Consider the following 18,040-nt stretch of genomic DNA (forward strand, 5'->3'; position numbering starts at 1 on the left):
ATGTGTGTGGACCTATCGAACGAATCTTAATTTATATATAAATAACACACAAAATTCCATGTCCAATGATCATGTGTATTATAATGATCATAATATATGCTAGACTTGTTTGGTGAGGAGGGCGGCTAGTCTCCCTGAAGGATTAAAAACAAGACCTTCCAAAGGGCGAATGAACTTTTTCTGAGTCAACAGCCAACTAGCACCGTGTATATTTGTGTGTGTGTGTGTGTGTGTGTGTGTGTGTGTGTGTGTGTGTGTGTGTGTGTGTGTGTGTGTGTGTGTATTGGGGTGGAGAGGGCTCCCGTAAGCTGTGGTGAAGGCAACCTTTCTAGGAGAAGCAAATCTCTGATTTAAAAAACCATAAAGCGGAAGACCACTACCCGCATTAAGCTGGTCTGCAGTTTAACTTGTTGCTGGCTATCTTGCTCTTGCTTGTTGCTGGATCTCAACATTTTGAACCGAGAGAGAGACTTAGCTGTCGTACAAAGCTAAGACTCTGTAACATCATTTGTGTATAGATAATCCCTCAGGCATTTGGGCTTATGGACTTTAAGTCTCTGAGGGAGTGGCACTCGTCTGACAAGATGTTGCAATCATCAATATATGCTAGAAGGCCCACTTAGAAAAATGGTTAGCGTTATGGCCATTAGATTAAAAGGCTCATTTAGTGTTGGCCATTAATAGATGTGTATCTTTGTGCAGTTTCAATCCTGAACTCTTTATTGTCATTTATATAAGGTTTTATATCTTTAAGTAATCCGTTTCTTGTTTACTTATTTCATTTTATTTATGTAATTTTTATTGTGCTACTACTGCCTACTTCTACTATAACTACTACTACCACTACTACCACTACTATTACTACTACTATAGTCCTCTCCGTGTCTTTTTTATTTATGTCATTCATTTATTTGGTCATCTTCGTAGGCTGCTCTTATTGTTACTCTTTCTATACCTCTACTACGAATAATATTATTACTACTACTACTACTACCCTTCTCTTTCTATTATCTTTTTGCACCCATTTCTCGCCCCATTCACAAATATATGACATCAATAACGGATGACGTCATCTGATCGGTAATGAATGAGGGTTTCTGTGTACTTTCAACCCTGAATCCTATATTAACGTTTTTATAAGGTTTGGTATTTTTTTTAAATTATGCATTTCTTCTTTATTTAGGTCATTTACTTATGTAGGCCATCTACTTTGCACTACTGCTACTATTACTAATTTAGTCTTCTGCGTGTCTTTTTTATTTACGTCATTTATTTATTTGGCCATCTTCTTACACTGCTGCTATTGCTACTCATCTATAGCACTACAACTATTATTTATGCTACTACTAATACTAATATTACGACTATCACTACAAATACATGTCAACAAGTTGAAATACATAATGTTTATTTCAACTTACCAAAATATTTCTATTAGTTTTACGCATTCGCAAATTCATTCATAGCTTGATCTAGTTTACTTTCTTACCCATTTCTCAGGTTAGCTCATACGGTAGGGAACGCGACTGGTGGTCTAAATGTTTTGGTTTCGATTCTAGCTGATGGCATACAAGTAATTTTTTAATCAGTAGTATATATATATATATATATATATATATATATATATATATATATATATATATACTGGCAGTTATATATATATATATATATATATATATATATATATATATATATATATATACTGGCAGTTAAGCCCGACTTTGCTTGAGCTCTCCGTACTGTTCATAACTTTATGTGCGTTTATATATATATTAAAAAGTCTGACTCATATCCAGGTGACCTGCATCTAAAATTTCCAGTGTTTAGACACAAAATTGGTGGAGCAGTTTGGTAGAGTCTGCTAAGGTCAACTCTTTCAACTTTGACCTCTTGGCAACCAAACTTTTACCCAAAAACTGATTAAACAGCTTGCTGCGTGTCTAAATACCTTTTATGTATAATTTAAAATGTTTAGACCCAAAATTAGCTGAATAGTTTGCTAGAGACCGCAAAGGTCAAATCTTTTGAACCTTGACCCGTTGGCAGCCAAATTTTCGGCCAAAAACTGATTTAAAAGCTTGCCTTTTGTCTGAATACACTTTATGTAAAATTTCAAATGTTTAGACCAAAAATTGGCTCAGTAATTTGGTAGAGGCCGCAGAGGTCAATTTCTTTTTAACTTTTGCCCCGATTTTGACCCCTTAACATTTACTGTTTGGAGCCAAATACAAATTAAAAAGTTTGATCCATATCCAAGTAACCTACATCTAAAATTTCAAGTGTTTAGACCCAAAATTAGCGGATGAGTTTGGTAGAGTAGAGTTTTCAAAGATCAAATCGTTGAAGTTTGACCCCTGTATATATATTGTTGAAGTTTGACTCATATATATATATATATATATATATATATATATATATATATATATATATATATATATATATATATATATATATATATGAATTTAAAATTTGTGATTTGAAAAAGTTAAATTTCAAATACAGAAATTTTATTGTATGCAAGACAAAGAATACAGTATAGTAAAATATATTTCCTTAACCCATGAGTTTTCGATGTTTATACATCTCCTCGGAGGAAAAATATTAGCAAATATTATAAAAGGTTTGCTAAAGGTAATAAACATAGAAAATTAAATTAAATGTTTCTAAAGTTTTAAAATCATTTTAGTTACATATAATAAGGGAAATTGGATATTGATGCTGCAAAAAAAGGATATTGAACTTCAAATTGAAAGTGTATTCTAAATCCTGTAATGGAATTTCTTGGTATTCAGCAGATAAAAAGATCCAACGCGTATTCTAATAAATCCAAGGAAACTGGTAACAATCCAATATATACATATTTCCACAGTTTTTTTTTAAGTTTAATTGGATATCCGGCAAATCTTTGATTATGTCAATCCGGTATTTTTTTTTTATATATATATATCAGTTTCGAAATTCAGTTCAAGTTTTCAATCAATTTGTGAATAAAAATCAAAGGATATCTGCACACAGGAAAATCAGATGAATTTAAAATTAAATGAAACTGGAAATAATTAAATAAAAGAATATATATATATATATATATATATATATATATATATATATATATATATATATATATATGTATATATGTATATATGCATATGTATATGTATATATGCATTTACACATATATATACATATATATATGTCTATATACATATGCATATATATATACATATATATACACATATATATACACATATATATATGTCTATATACATATATTTACACACATATATGCACTAGCAGATAGACTCGATGTTGCCCGGGATTGAATGTGGATCATGCTAAATCCTGTAATGGAATTTCTTGGTATTCAGCAGGTAAAAAGATCCAACGCGTATTGTAATAAATCCGAGGAAACTGGTAACAATCCAATATATACATATTTCTACATTTTTTCTTTAGTTTGATTGGATATCCGGCAAATCTTTGATTTATATCAATCCTGTAAAAAAAATTTTCATATATCAGTTTCAAAATTCAGTTCAAGTTTTCAATCAATTTGTAAATAAAAACCAAAAGATGTCCGTAGACAGGTAAATAAAATTTAAATTAAATGAAAATGAAAATAATTAAATAAAAGAATCAGATGCAGTTTTTGTTACCAAGATTATATTTGTAAGTCAGCACAAGTGAAAATGTTATAAGGATATACTATTACTAAAATTGCAAAATTTAAATTCTATCTTCTACAAATAAGGAAGTGGTAGGAGAATTTAACTTGAAGAGAGTGAGGGGGGGGAAGAAAAAGAAAATGAAATAAAGGGAGCGTCCAACTTATTAAGCTTGAATATGAAATGTCTAGACGGGATTTGACACGATTCAAAAAATGGATCAAGGTTCATGCTAAGAGTTAAAAGGCATCAAAGAAAAAAGAAAGAAAGAAAAGGCCTAGTAATGTTAAAAAAGAAAGAAAGGAAGAAAAAAGAAGGGAGAAAACGCAAAATAAAAGCCCTACTCCTGTTTGCTCCGAACATATAATGCTGAAATTTATAATTCTAATATGTAAAGTAAAATCCAACGTATATACGTAATGATAATAATATTTGATCAAAATCTTAGAGTTCAGTTAATCTGTGAAAATATTGCATATATTAACAAAGTGTAGTAACATAAAAAGGTTTTAATAATAATAATAATAAAATAATAATAATAATAATAATAATACCAATAATATTAGTAGCCTTAGAAATAATAATCAAAATAATAATAATAAATATAATATTACTACTAATAATCATAACAATAATAATAGTAGCGTTAATAATAACATGATAATAATGACTATTTTAATAATAATATAATATTAGTGTAAAAAACGATAATAATATTAATGACAATGCTGATAATAATATTAATGACAATATAAATAATAATATTAATTAATAATAATAATTAGATAAGTATTACATCTGTATAATAGTACTACTACTACCAATGCTACTACTAAAACAATAATAAAATAATAACAATAATAATAAAATATAATAGTATTGATAATAATAATGGTAAAAAACAATAACGATAATAATAATAATAATAATAATAATAATAATAATAATAATAATAACAATAATAATAATAATAATAATAATAATAATAATAAACGCCATGACGATAAGGATTATATCTGTATAATACTAACACCACCATCAATGCCACCACTAAATATATATATATATACACTTGTGCCCGATATTATTCATACCCCCCCCTTGAAAATTGAGTTTATTAGGTGTAACTTTGTAAGAATTTATTGTTTACGTCCATATTGATACATATTCTTAATAAACCTCTTCTGATCATTTTCGTCATTTTAAAATCTCGGGATACTTGTAATAAAAGAAATATACAGCTATTTATAAAATCTGCAATGTTCAAAAATAATCATACCCCCTTATTTTTTCAGTATTAATCGAGTTTCTGACTGTTTGTTTCCTGTTTGATTCTTATTTTGAATGCTTTTATACAACCTTTGATTAATTTCATTTCGTTTTTTGCATTTTTCAGAAATTAAAATGATATCAACTGAAAACCAATAAAAGAATAAAAATTATTAGAATGTGGAAGAAAAAAGAGCTTAGTAATGATCTTAGGACTAAAATTGTGAATTCACATAAGGATGGTTTAGGTTACAAGTCAATTTCCAAGAAATTTGAGGTCCCTACAGCAACAGTACAGAGCATCATCAAAAAATTTCAGAGCCACCACACAACAAACAACTTGATTGGTAGAGGAAGGAAAAGGAAACTATCTGCTAGAGCCACCAGGAATACTGTAAGAAGTGTTAATGCAAATCCAACCACCACTACTAAGGACATTTTAGAAAATCTGGAGTCTTCTGGCATAAAAATATCAAGGCAAACATTGCAAAGGACTCTGCATGAAAATGGTCTGAAAGGAAGAAGACCAAGAAGGACTCCATTGCACACTGGAAAACACCTTGCAGCACGTCTAAAGTTTGCTAGGACCCATGTGAATTCTCCAGAGTCCATTTTCTCAAGTATTTTGTGGACTGACGAAACAAAAATTGAATTGTTTGGCCATATGGATGCTTCTTACGTTTGGAGGAAGAAAGGAGAAGCTTACAACCCAAAGAACACCATACCCACGGTGAAACATGGTGGTGGTAGCCTAATGTTTTGGGGCTCCTTTTTGGCTAGTGGTCCAGGTAGTTTGGTCAAGATAGATGGAACCATGAAGAAGGAGCAATATTTGGAGATACTCCAGAAAAACATTAGACAGGATGTGGAGAAGCTCCATTTAGGACCAAACTGGATCCTTCAACAGGATAATGATCCAAAACATACTGCCAAAATAGTCAAGAAATGGTTTGAGGATAATCAAATTAATGTTTTGGAATGGCCTAGCCAGAGTCCCGACCTGAACCCTATCGAAAACCTCTGGCACATATTTAAAACTGAGGTTAAAAAGCGGAAACCTAGAAATTTGAGGGATTTGGAGAACTACTGCATTGAAAAATGGTCAAAAATCAGTGTTGATAAATATCCAAAACGATTACAGGCAGTTATTAAGAATAAAGGGCATGCTATTGACTATTAGTAAGAGAGGTATGAATAATTTTGAACTAGTGCCATTATTGTTTTTCTTTGTATAATGTTTCAAACTTGCATAATTTATTTATTTGTTGAGTTTAAATTAAATGCTTATGCTTGATTTATTGTTTGAAATCCCTTTAATATTGTCTACCTTCTGGTTTGAGCAATATTCTTATAGAAATCTCAAAGATCCGAGGGGTATGAATAATATCGGGCACAAGTGTATATATATATATATATATATATATATATATATATATATATATATATATATATATATATATATATATATATATATATTGAATAGAGAATTGGTTCTGTAATAATAAATACGTAATCTGCATGAATTAAAATATATTTAAGCGTATTTTACGCCACGACAAGATCGGGTGCCCCCCCCCTGCCAGTATATGTGTAATTGCTTAATATTTTTTTAGATATTGGAAAAAGTTCTATACTGAGATATTGCGAACCTTACTGCGCATGTGCTTTATGCTAAACTAAAGTAAACTTACTTGAATGCAAGTGTAATTCTTAACAAGCTTATTCTACGTTTCTTAAATCTAATATATAAACGGCTATATGTCTGTACGTCTCCATATTTTCAAACTTCTCATGGTCCCTCACTTAATGTTCAGATTCATACGATACGATGATTATGATATTGCAAACCATTCCGCATGATTGGGTGCAGTGGCCTTTGCAGGCAATCTTTTGGTAGAGTCAAATGAATCACTAGAATTACTGCGGGGACACTTTGAAGATCGTCTCTTTAGTAGAAGATGAGATTCAGAATAGGTTTCATACTCCCCAGATTTTAACTTTTATGCGTGAGGTTATCTTAAAGAGATTGTCTATAAAAAAAAAACAATTTCTATATTATTTTTAACCTGAAGAGTATCATCACAGCTCAAATCATAACAGTGCCAAAAGAAGAGTATGTCAGTGAATGGTGATAAAACAAAGACTGTTGGACATCCATGACTGAAACTTGGTGGTCCAGTCAGTTAAGGTCTGAAGTTTATTTATACCAAATATGCAGAAAACGGTTACCTTGTTGCACCAGATGGTCTGCAACGAAACAAACGGAAATGGAATCATGTCGTTTTTCTAGGGCGACAATTTTATCGTTCCACCCTGTATTTTTACCAAATATGGTTGCAGAAAACATTTTAAAATTTAATAACAATTCCATAGGTGACATTTTAAGATGTCACTCCGTACAATCGAATATTCTTATGCAATTAAAACATTATTTGTTCAGTTTTTGTGTTTTTTCTTAGGTAAAATGATTGGTCTTCCACAACAGTTCTTACACGAAGGAGGCAAAGGAGGCGGAGTGATACAGGTTAGTAATTCAGTTTTCACCCAATTTTTTTTTTTTTTTTTTTTTTTTTATAGCTGTCTCGTCCTTGGGTCTTAAGCTATGCAAAAACGCACAACTCCTCACACACATACAACGGAAGACTGAGTCTAAAATATTTGTTAGCAGGAAACAAATGGAGACGCATCCATAACTACAATTCCAGTATTTAATTTCCATAATGAATTACCTCCCTTGCCTTGTTTTTTTAGGCACTGCTAAGTTATCTCCTGTTCTTCTTTTTTTTTTTTTTTTTTTTTTCTTCAATTACTAGCGGGGCTCGTGGAGATTCCATGGAATAGAAAAATGTACTTAATCAACAAATATGCTTTGATAAAGCTCATATTTTTCTGGATAGCTAAAATAAATTCGGGGTAAGGACAGAAAAATCAATAAAACGCAGCAAATACGACTTTATAACCATTTTTATGAAATTTCACACTAACGCATTTTATGTGCCTGACAGTGTTCTTAGATAGGTTTTGTGTCGAAATGTCTTCGATAAGCATCCATAATTAATAATCGAAATAATCCGATGAAAGAAGATACATGCGATTTTGATCCAAGTTAACACTTTACACAGCCTAACATCACAAGTGCATTTGAGAAAATTTATTACCACACTCCTATATTTTTATTGCACATTTTGTTGCAATTTAAAAACATTATCTTTCATCTAGCAATTAATGATATAGATATAAAATTTTCAATGATTTTTTTAAAGTGCAACAGAATGTACATTACTTACAATAAATCCAAGGTAATTTTTTCATTCAATTTAAATTAAATTTTATACCTTACTTTGTAAAATTTATAAAAGTGCACTTTGAAGATAAATAAATTTCAAATTGAATCTTGTACCTTATTTTTTAAAGCCTATAGTAAAAACATTTTGTTTAACAATTTTCATGCCTTGGAGGAAATGCTTTTCTAACTTATATATATATATATATATATATATATATATATATATATATATATATATATATATATCTTATATATATATATATCTTATATATATATATCTTATATATATATATTATATATATATATTTTATATATATATATATATATATAGAGAGAGAGAGAGAGAGAGAGAGAGATTTTCATAAACTGAAAAGCTATAGCAAGCATCTATATGAGTACTTTAACCATAGTTCCTGATTTCAAAAGGCGAAAAATTAAAATATACGTCTGCCTTACTTTAATGCTAGGTTTATTTATGGTGTCTTTTACATTTGATAAAAACCCTTTCCAATATTTGCTGATGAGGAAACCTTGTTTAATAAAAAACTATATGTAATAATTAATATCCGTAACTTGATATCTACCACAATAAAAACATTGTTTTCCGAAACGATCGTACAAATAATTGATTTTGTTGTTGTTCCTTCTAATGAAACGGATTTTTAATTTAATTATAATTTGATTTTTAAATTATCAATCACATTACTAAATATATATATATATATATATATATATATATATATATATATATATATATATATATATATAAAGCTGTGTGTGTGTGTCTGGTCACGAATAGGCTCCTATATGGTTGACTATTATAGAAAACTGATCACATATAATGATAGAAGATGTATCGAGACACAGGAATGGGTATGTTTGATCCGGCATAATGATGATTCATTAAAATTGTGGGGTCTGCGTACGCGCCTGGTCCACAAAGCAGGAAATACAAAAATTTTAAATTAAAAAAAAATGTTTACAAGTGTTTTTGATATAGATGTACATAAGAATACTTTGATAAGTATGTTTTAACTTAAATAGGAATTGTATAATAAAATTGTGGGGTCTGCGTTCGGCCTGGCCTCCATAGAATGGAAATAGGCACAAATTTTAATAAAGAATTTTCATATCTATCTGTGTAAGTATACTTTGATAATTATGTTTCAGTTTGAAGAAATATGGTATAATAAAATTATGAGGTGTTCGTTCGAGCCTGACCTCCATAGAATGGAAATATGTCACAAAGTTTAACAAGGTTTTTTTAATATAGATCCACAGAATATTGTGATAAGTGTTTCAGTGTGAACAGGTATGGTATAATAAATTGTGGGGTTTATCTATTTTATTTTTACTTTCATCATATTTTGCTTTGGTTTTGATACCCCCAAATTCGAAACTATCTATTTATAACCCTTCCTTTTCATAACCTATCATACTTTCATAAATCACTTGTAAACGTTTTTTTTTTTTTAATTTTTTAATTTTTTATTTCCGTACTATGTGGACCAGGCGCGTACGCAGACCCTACAATTTTAGGGGGAAATTTTTCACAGTGGATTCGGCTAGACGGGTGTTTTTCGTGAAAGATTGGCGAGGGGGGACCAGAGATTGGAGTTCAGACGAGCACCTGCCATGGAAATAACGATAAAACAAGGATAGGCTTGCAACGTCTCTTCTGTGGGAGAGAGGTTGCAGGGTAGAGAAAAGGGCATCCCCCACTAAGCCACGACGTCTATTTTGTACTCTGTCAAGGCAGGATAGGCTGTTTTTAGCAGCTCCTGCCCAGATATGGCAACAGTATTCCATCCTTGGACGTACCTTGCTTTTATATAGATAGAGAATTGCATCAGTAGTGAGATATCTTCTGGAGCGGTAGAAGGATCCCACCATCTTTCCAGCGACCTTGGCAACAGACTTGATGTACGTGTTCCATTTCAGATCAGAAGTAAAGGTCAAACCCAGAAACTTGTCAAAACACGGGGCCTCACCTCACTTTACATTTAATTTATTTTTAATAACCAATATGAGCTGTGTTAAAAAACGGAAGTATGTTCTCATTTAATATTAGAATTATTTCCCTTTAAGGCATGGGATTTTATTTCCCCAGCTGTAATTTCATAGATGAAGATGGATGGATTTTATGCTTCCAAAAATCAACTTTTAGGAAAATTGTAATAACTTAGGACAACAACTAATAAATTAAAGATACTGTAAAAATTGAATTAAACTTGAAAATGTTTTTTTAAAAAAGTGTATCCTTAATAGTATGTGATTAAACCCTCCACCAGGTATATACAGTTTGTATACATATTATACGCACGCACACACGCACACACACACACACACACACACACACACACACACACATACACACACAACAGCAGTTGCATGTTATCTTACAAGGTCACGAAAAGCATCCTTATTCTCACCTGGCTACAAGAAAGCATAAAAGTACCATTGCGAGATGTATATATATATATACATAATATAATTTGCTTTTTTAGTTTCTCTTTTGAATCACTATCCAGAATTCTTCCTAACAAAAATTAAGAAAAACATGTATTATGTACGTGCCCGTGACGAAAAGAAAATATCGTATTCCAAAAATCACATAAAATGATCAACTAGTTTTATTTTTATAAAAAAAAATAATTTTAACAAATTTTACTTGTCTCCCGTGTTAAGAATGGCTTTCTAAAATCTCGCACGTTTGAATTATTTGGAGTTATTTTCCTTGTTTCCAAAATGGCGTATGCACAGCTAGTATACAGATATAGCCACGGCATCCGTTTATTTCGTTTCATTTATTTGTGCAGGGTTCAGCCAGTGATTGTGTTTTGGTTACAATGTTGGCGGCGAGACACGTTGCTCTCCAAAAGCTCAAAGGATCTTACCCTTTCGTGGAAGATGGTACACTCTTGACAAAACTAGTCGGATATTCTTCTAAATTGGTAAGAGTCATAGATTTTTCAACCGGAAGTATTCATGCAATTGTTAATTGTATAAATGTAGAGATTTATTTGTATAATTTAATGTGGCGTGTTACAATTTTGTATTTGGATTTAATCTCATATTTTGGACTGTAGGTTAGGTCGGTGAATGAAGTGTTTGGAGAAACTCGTGCGCGAGCCTTTTCTAGTCTCGAACAAAAACACGCGTTCACCTTTCAAGTCATATTTCTTGTCATATACATACGCGCGCACAAACATACGCGCGCACGTCCACATACATACATACATACATATATTCACGTTCGCGTATATACACTCACATTCACGTGTATACACACACACGCTAACGTACACACATGCACTCACATAGGCGCACACGTACGCACACATGGGTAACGTCACTTCCCCTTTCAAAGGAAATCCACACATGCGCAAAAGACCACCGGAAACAACTATAAAAGCAAGAGCGATAAGCAGCTTCTTTCTTTTCGGACCAGCTTCCAACCTGCACGGTCGACGGACCAACCGCGCGCCCTTTCGGGGCACGCGCGCGGCCGCGCGTCTCACGCCACCTGCTACCATGTGGGGCGAAAAGCCAACAAACAGTACGTACACTTTACACGTTTTCTCTCTCTATGAACTGGATTGACATTCTCACTCTTTCTCTCTCTATATATATATACAACTTGTGCCTGAGAATACCTTCGCGTAGCTGACTGCTAACATATCGCGCAGCTTTACTGATGTCAACCCTCTATCTTTTTCTTTGTCAACACGCTGGACTGTCATTCCCATTTCCACTACATTGCTCATGCCTTTTTCCACAGATGGATATGAACACGTGTTACACCTAAAACATTCATTCTTCAACATAAAATAAACGACACGTTTATTTTATCCACCAATTGGGTTTTTGTTTCCCTCTTTCCATTCGTTTCATTATTTTCTTTTGTAGCGAGTTAGGGTATTTATATCTTGGCCCGCAACACTCGGAAATGATAACATACGCTAAGTAAATTTTCTAATAAATACCAAAAATCGATCGGATCTGAATGATTTAGGTTATCTATCTTTTAAAGATTGGTACTTTTTAGGTATCAACAAAAAAATCAGTATTTACGTTTTCAATTCCGAGTTTCAACGAACACTGCCGAGACCTGACAAAGTTAAAGAGCATACAATCTACACAATACAAACCGAACTGTTTAATTTGTTGTTTTTTTTTTTGTTTTTTGTTTGTTTGTTTTTTTTACATTAATCTTAAACTAACCCTTACCCTAACCTCAAACTAAGTTTTAGATTTAATTTGTAAAGTTGACTTAATTCGGTTCGTATAGACTCATCGGAACTTTATTTGGCTTTCTCCGTTCGTAGTCGGAACTGCTTACATACATAAACTAACGGTTAAGATATTGAATTAAATTATAAGTTCATGACAATAGATACAATTTAAGTCGAATAATGAAAATCTAGATTGTCAGAAACTGAACGAACGTTTTTATCGCACGTAAATATTCTTTTTTTTTTTTACATTAATACACTTTTTTTATTATTCAATATTAGAAAAGAAAAAGAGAAACCTGTTTAGGTTTTTAATAAATAAATTCTACATTTCTAATCTAAAAGTTCTTAAGCTTTTATTTATACTTTGTATTTTGTACAATGCTCGTTTTGTCTTCTGATGGGGAGAAGCATTTATCCTCGAAATGCCATGGCCTTAACAGGTTTCTCTTTTCTTTTCTATTGACCTAATGATGTTATAAAGTTCAATGTAACTTTTATTTCTCATCTTTTATTTAATATATGTGTATGTATGCACTCAAAAAATTATATATACACATATATATATATATATATATATATATATATATATATATATATATATATATATATATATATATATATATATATTTAAATAAAATGGGTTAAGAAATTCCAACGAAAGAAAGATGTATATTTAAATAAGGGAGTAGTCACCAACAATGTGTAGTTTGGATCATTGTAATAATGTTTTTAAGTCATTGAAATCGTTTTTACGCGTTTCAGACGTTCTGTGAAGCGTCCTCGTCAGAAATTATTTTCAAACATAATTCCCAATGAAAGACCAAGACACGGAATAATAAAATAATGTTAAAAAATACACATTGTTGGTGACTACTCCCTTATTTAAATATATATATATATATGTATGTATATATATATGTATATATATATGATGTTTTCATATATATATATATTTACATATATATATACATATATATATACATACATATATATATATATATATATATATATATATATATATATATTTAAATAAGGGAGTAGTCACCAACAATGGGTGGCCAAAAGATGAGGTATAAGGACAACATCAAAGTAAATCTAAAGCGGTTTCACATGGACCTTGAGACATGGGAGGACGTGGCTGGGAGCAGGTTGGCATGGAAGAGCGCTGTCCACTAAGGTGCTGCGCTTTATAATAGTGACCTAATCAAGCTGCTGAGGATAAGCGCAAGCACAGAAAAGACAAATTATCAACCAGACACACCCAACCCCACCCCACCACCACTACCTTTATCTGCCTAAATTGCACAAGACAAATTGGGTCTAGGATTGGGCTCTATGCTCACCTGAGGACCCACAGAAGCCACAACGGAGGACAGTCTTACTCGGATACGAGTGACCGCCGATGACGATGATATATATATATATATATATATATATATATATATATATATATATATATATATATATATATATATATATATATATATATATTCCAAGATCCAAATATTTATTTTTCCCGCAAAACATCTTCAGCTTTTTTAAATTTCGGTACACTTTTACATATCCGTTTCGTTATGCAGAAACAATCAGTTATTATTATGTTTGTGTCGACTTTTTTGTGTTTGTATTCCTCAGATCCGTTTCAGCATGACATATAAATATTTGGATCATGGAATGTAGCTATACTGTTATTCTGTAAAAAAAATAAAATAAAAATCTGTTGTTATATTTAACATACATTGAGCTACACACACACACACACACACACACACACACACACACACACACATATATATGTATATATATACATACATATATATATGTGTGTATATATATATATATATATATATATATATATTATAGTGTGTGTTTCTATTAACATATATTAATGTAAGAGTTCATTGAAATATTAGTTCATTTTATTTTTATTTATATTAATTTTAATTTTATTTCATGCTTAATTCTTCTTTTCTTCTTTTTTCTTTTTTTGTCTAGGCACATTCTTGCGTTGAAAAGGCAGGTATAATTAGTTTAATCAAATTACGGGAACTCGAAGTTGACGATAAGTATTCTTTACGAGGTCACACGCTGGAAGCTTCGATAGAGGTAAGTCAAAATAAAAAGTATACGAAAACTATTTCAATAATTTAAACGTACTATAAGAAGAAAAGTCCATTTTGTAAGACAGAGAAGGGGTTACAATTAGCTGGGTTATAAAAACAAACTCTTTTTTGTACATTTTAAATCAGTTTTAATCATACATCACTTCATTAATAAACAACGACCATGAATAAATTAAGAAGAACTCCCATAGCACTTGGAGACCGGCAGGTGCGCGTACATCTGCCCTACTCGGATACTACAGCCATCTGCCTGTACGTGTCAAATGCGCGCTTGAGGGCTTGTTTACTTAGCATCACAATTAACCGAGTCCTTGCAATTTCTGAAATGGCACTTTTTCCGTTGACTGCATTATGATGTTGGTCCTGTCTAGTTCTAGCTGGTCCACTCTCCCAGGCTTTACCTTCTCACCTTTGGCAAGGGGTTAGTTTATTTCGGATCGCCTGAGGCGTCTCTATAGGGAAATGCCGACGTGGTTGCCCAGCATTTCTTTTTTTTTTTTTTTTTTTTTTTGCAGATCAGAGTGCAACCCCTCAGAAGGCGCTAACTCTTCGATCTCTTTCCGACCCCTGTGTCAATAAAATCTAGGTCATATCTGAAATTGCATTTTCCTGGTGATTGTATTATGATGTTGGTCCTGTGCAGTTCTAGGAGGTCCACCTCCCAGTGTAACGTTACCCACGTTTACACATGCGTTAACATGTAGATATTTCAGGACCCAACACGTTGTACCAGAGTATGTCGCAAGAAACATAGGACAAATAATAACTCGACTCGCTTTTTTTTTGTTTTGTAACGACATTGTTTTCTCTTTCTCCCGCCACGCGTGACTTCTCGTTACGACTGTGACGTCATCCATTTCTCTTTATAGTTTTTTCTTTTTCCTTGGTGTGACATCATTTCGAAACGATTCGATATTTGTTTACGCGCGAGCACGCCCTGCTACACCAGGCTGTATTTTCTCATCTTGTTACAGAGCGCATATGAGCGAGTGTGAAAATATCACTAGCAGCCGAAGGATGAATGGCAAGTGATTGTATGAGCATCAGGAGCAGTATTTGAATTCGTATGCAAATTAGGAAGTGTGCGTGCAAGCTGACACAAAAAAAGGAAACTATGGACATCACGTGATCGCGGTAATAAAAGTCGACGCAAAAGGAGACAGACGTGTGAAGTGAAGGTGAGAATGGGCCAGCTGTGCCTATCATGCGGTCAGAAGAAAGAGAAACGCAACCAATAGATGGACATGTGGTAAGCGAGAGATGAGAGAGTATCGGTAATAAATGATTTTGTTAAAAGAAAGAAACAATACCGACCTAGATTTTTATTTATTTCTTTCCTTTTTTTTTGTTTGTAACCACGTAACGTTACAACCCTTCTAGAAGGAGTCAGTTTCTTGTTATTCGCCTGAGGCGTCCCTACCGGGGAATACGGACGAGGCTGTCCAAACATTTTTATATAGTACAAATCAGAGTTCTCCTCTTCAGAAGGTGTGGGGGGGGCTATTTAATCCTACCTTCCGACCCTTTTGTCACAATTCTTACCGTGGGAGAGAGCTAAATACCCCCCACCGCAGATAAGTTCCATTTGACGTTTACAATCTGACGAAGAAGAAGTGGAACAAAATGTTGCTTGTGCATCTATTTTACCGCGCTATTTTGTATTTTCGAGTTAAATTTGATTTTTACGAAACTTTTGTTGATTAAATGGTCGAGTGAAAGTACAGAACAGTTAGAAAACACCCTCCCCTCCTCATGTTAAGAATGGCTTTCTAAATAATAACGTTATTATTTCAGCACGCTTACATCGTCCAAGGATGGAGTACTGTTGCCACATCTGGGCAGGAGCTGCTAGAAAGGACTTATCCTGCCTTGATAGAGTTCAAAATAGACTTCGTAGCCTCGTAGGAGATGTCCTTTTCTCTTCTCTGCAACCTCTTTCTCACAGAAGAGATGTAGCGAGTTTGTCTTGGCTTTATCGTTATTTTCATGGAAAGTGGTCGACTGAGCTTCAATCTGTGGTTCCCCTTGCCAAACTTTCACAAGAAACACTCGTCTAGCTGAAAACACTATCAATAATTCCCCCATCCCACTCTTTATCTGTACCTAAACCTAGACGTAGATTCCATGAACAAAGCTTCTTTCTTAGAACTGCACACCTGTGGAACTGTCTTCCGTTTTCCTGCTTTCCAGCTGGCTATAATATGGTTGTTTTCAAGTCCAATGTAAACAAGTTTTTGTTAAGCCGTTCCCCTTAAGTTAACAAATTTTATGAATTTCCATCACTGACAATTACTATATTGTTCAATCGACTACTGTACACTCTTTAATCCTTATCCTCGAGTGGTCCCTGGGCCTTGATAAGTAGTGATGCCTATGTTAAAAAAAAGATGCACAAGTACCGTATCAATCACTTGTATAAAAGCCACAGTTTCAATTAAAAATGAATAATCACGTGATATTTGGATTATTCGGATGGCTGTTCTGATTTTGGGATGTTATTAAAAACCGTTTCCCGCCCAATACGATCTCCGGCATTTCTTTTGTAAAAGTCAGGTATCCAATTTCGAACTCAAATCTTTATTTTATTCAAACGGGCATATTATTAATTACTAGCGGCGCTACCCGGCGTTGCTCGGGATCGTATTTTGAATCTATTTGTTAATATTAGTAGAGAGGAAATTTTAATGGCTATGTAGTATTTGGTATTTTAATGGCTATGTAGTATTTGGTATTTTAATGGCTATGTAGTATTTGGTATTTTAATGGCTATGTAGTATTTGGTATTTCGAGCATAAAGTAGTTACCATCTGATAATGACCTTTGATTTAAAAAAGATCCCCTGGAAATATCAAGAGTAGCATTGTAAATAATGTTTTCAAATGTTTTTATTTCAGCACAGCCTCCTTATATTAACAGAAGAAAGTCAGAAAATCCATTCACATTTCCTATGCATTGTTTACATTTTGAAATCGAGTAATTATGATCTTCGTCGGTAAATATATGAAATCAGTCATAGTTTGAATTGTTCCAAATCGATATTCGTGAAAAGTTGATATTTTACATTTCTTAAATGCGATAATCACTTAATTTGACCGGAAAATAAATGTTTAGCTGTTGCCCCCCCCCTCAAAAAAAAATAAAAAATAACAATGTTAAACTTGGAAACTGTGGGTACCCGCCCTCCAAAAAAAGAAAAGAAAAAAGAACGATGTCAAACTTTCCAGAACGCTCGGAAAAATGTAAACAGAAAAAAAGAAAAATCGAACGAAACGAAACGAAATAAAACGGAAATTAATTAGTAAATGGTATCAAAAAGAAAAGAAGAAAATGGAAAAAATGCAGATGTCAAACTTTTCAGAAAGATCGAAAAAATGTAAACAGAAAAAGACAAATCTGAGGGAACGAAACGAAATAAAACGGAAATGATTTAATGTATGGTTAAAAAAATGGAAAGAATCTGTT

At 32.5% G+C, this 18,040-nt stretch overlaps 1 protein-coding gene across 1 annotated transcript in view; it reads left to right on the forward strand.

Moving 5' to 3' along the window:
- The window catches only part of LOC145255817 (aromatic-L-amino-acid decarboxylase-like), a 122,578-nt gene that overhangs the window by 49,725 nt on the left and 54,813 nt on the right, over positions 1-18,040 (forward strand). The window contains exons 4-6 of the mRNA XM_080114522.1: positions 7,391-7,455; positions 11,037-11,171; positions 14,451-14,561. Of these exons, the coding sequence (XP_079970648.1) occupies positions 7,391-7,455; positions 11,037-11,171; positions 14,451-14,561 (311 nt within the window). The remainder of the gene's footprint in view (positions 1-7,390; positions 7,456-11,036; positions 11,172-14,450; positions 14,562-18,040) is intronic.

This window comes from Euprymna scolopes, chromosome 31 (assembly GCF_053919585.1).
Source record: "Euprymna scolopes isolate OS-2025 chromosome 31, ASM5391958v1, whole genome shotgun sequence".
Taxonomy (NCBI): Eukaryota; Metazoa; Mollusca; class Cephalopoda; order Sepiida; family Sepiolidae; genus Euprymna; species Euprymna scolopes.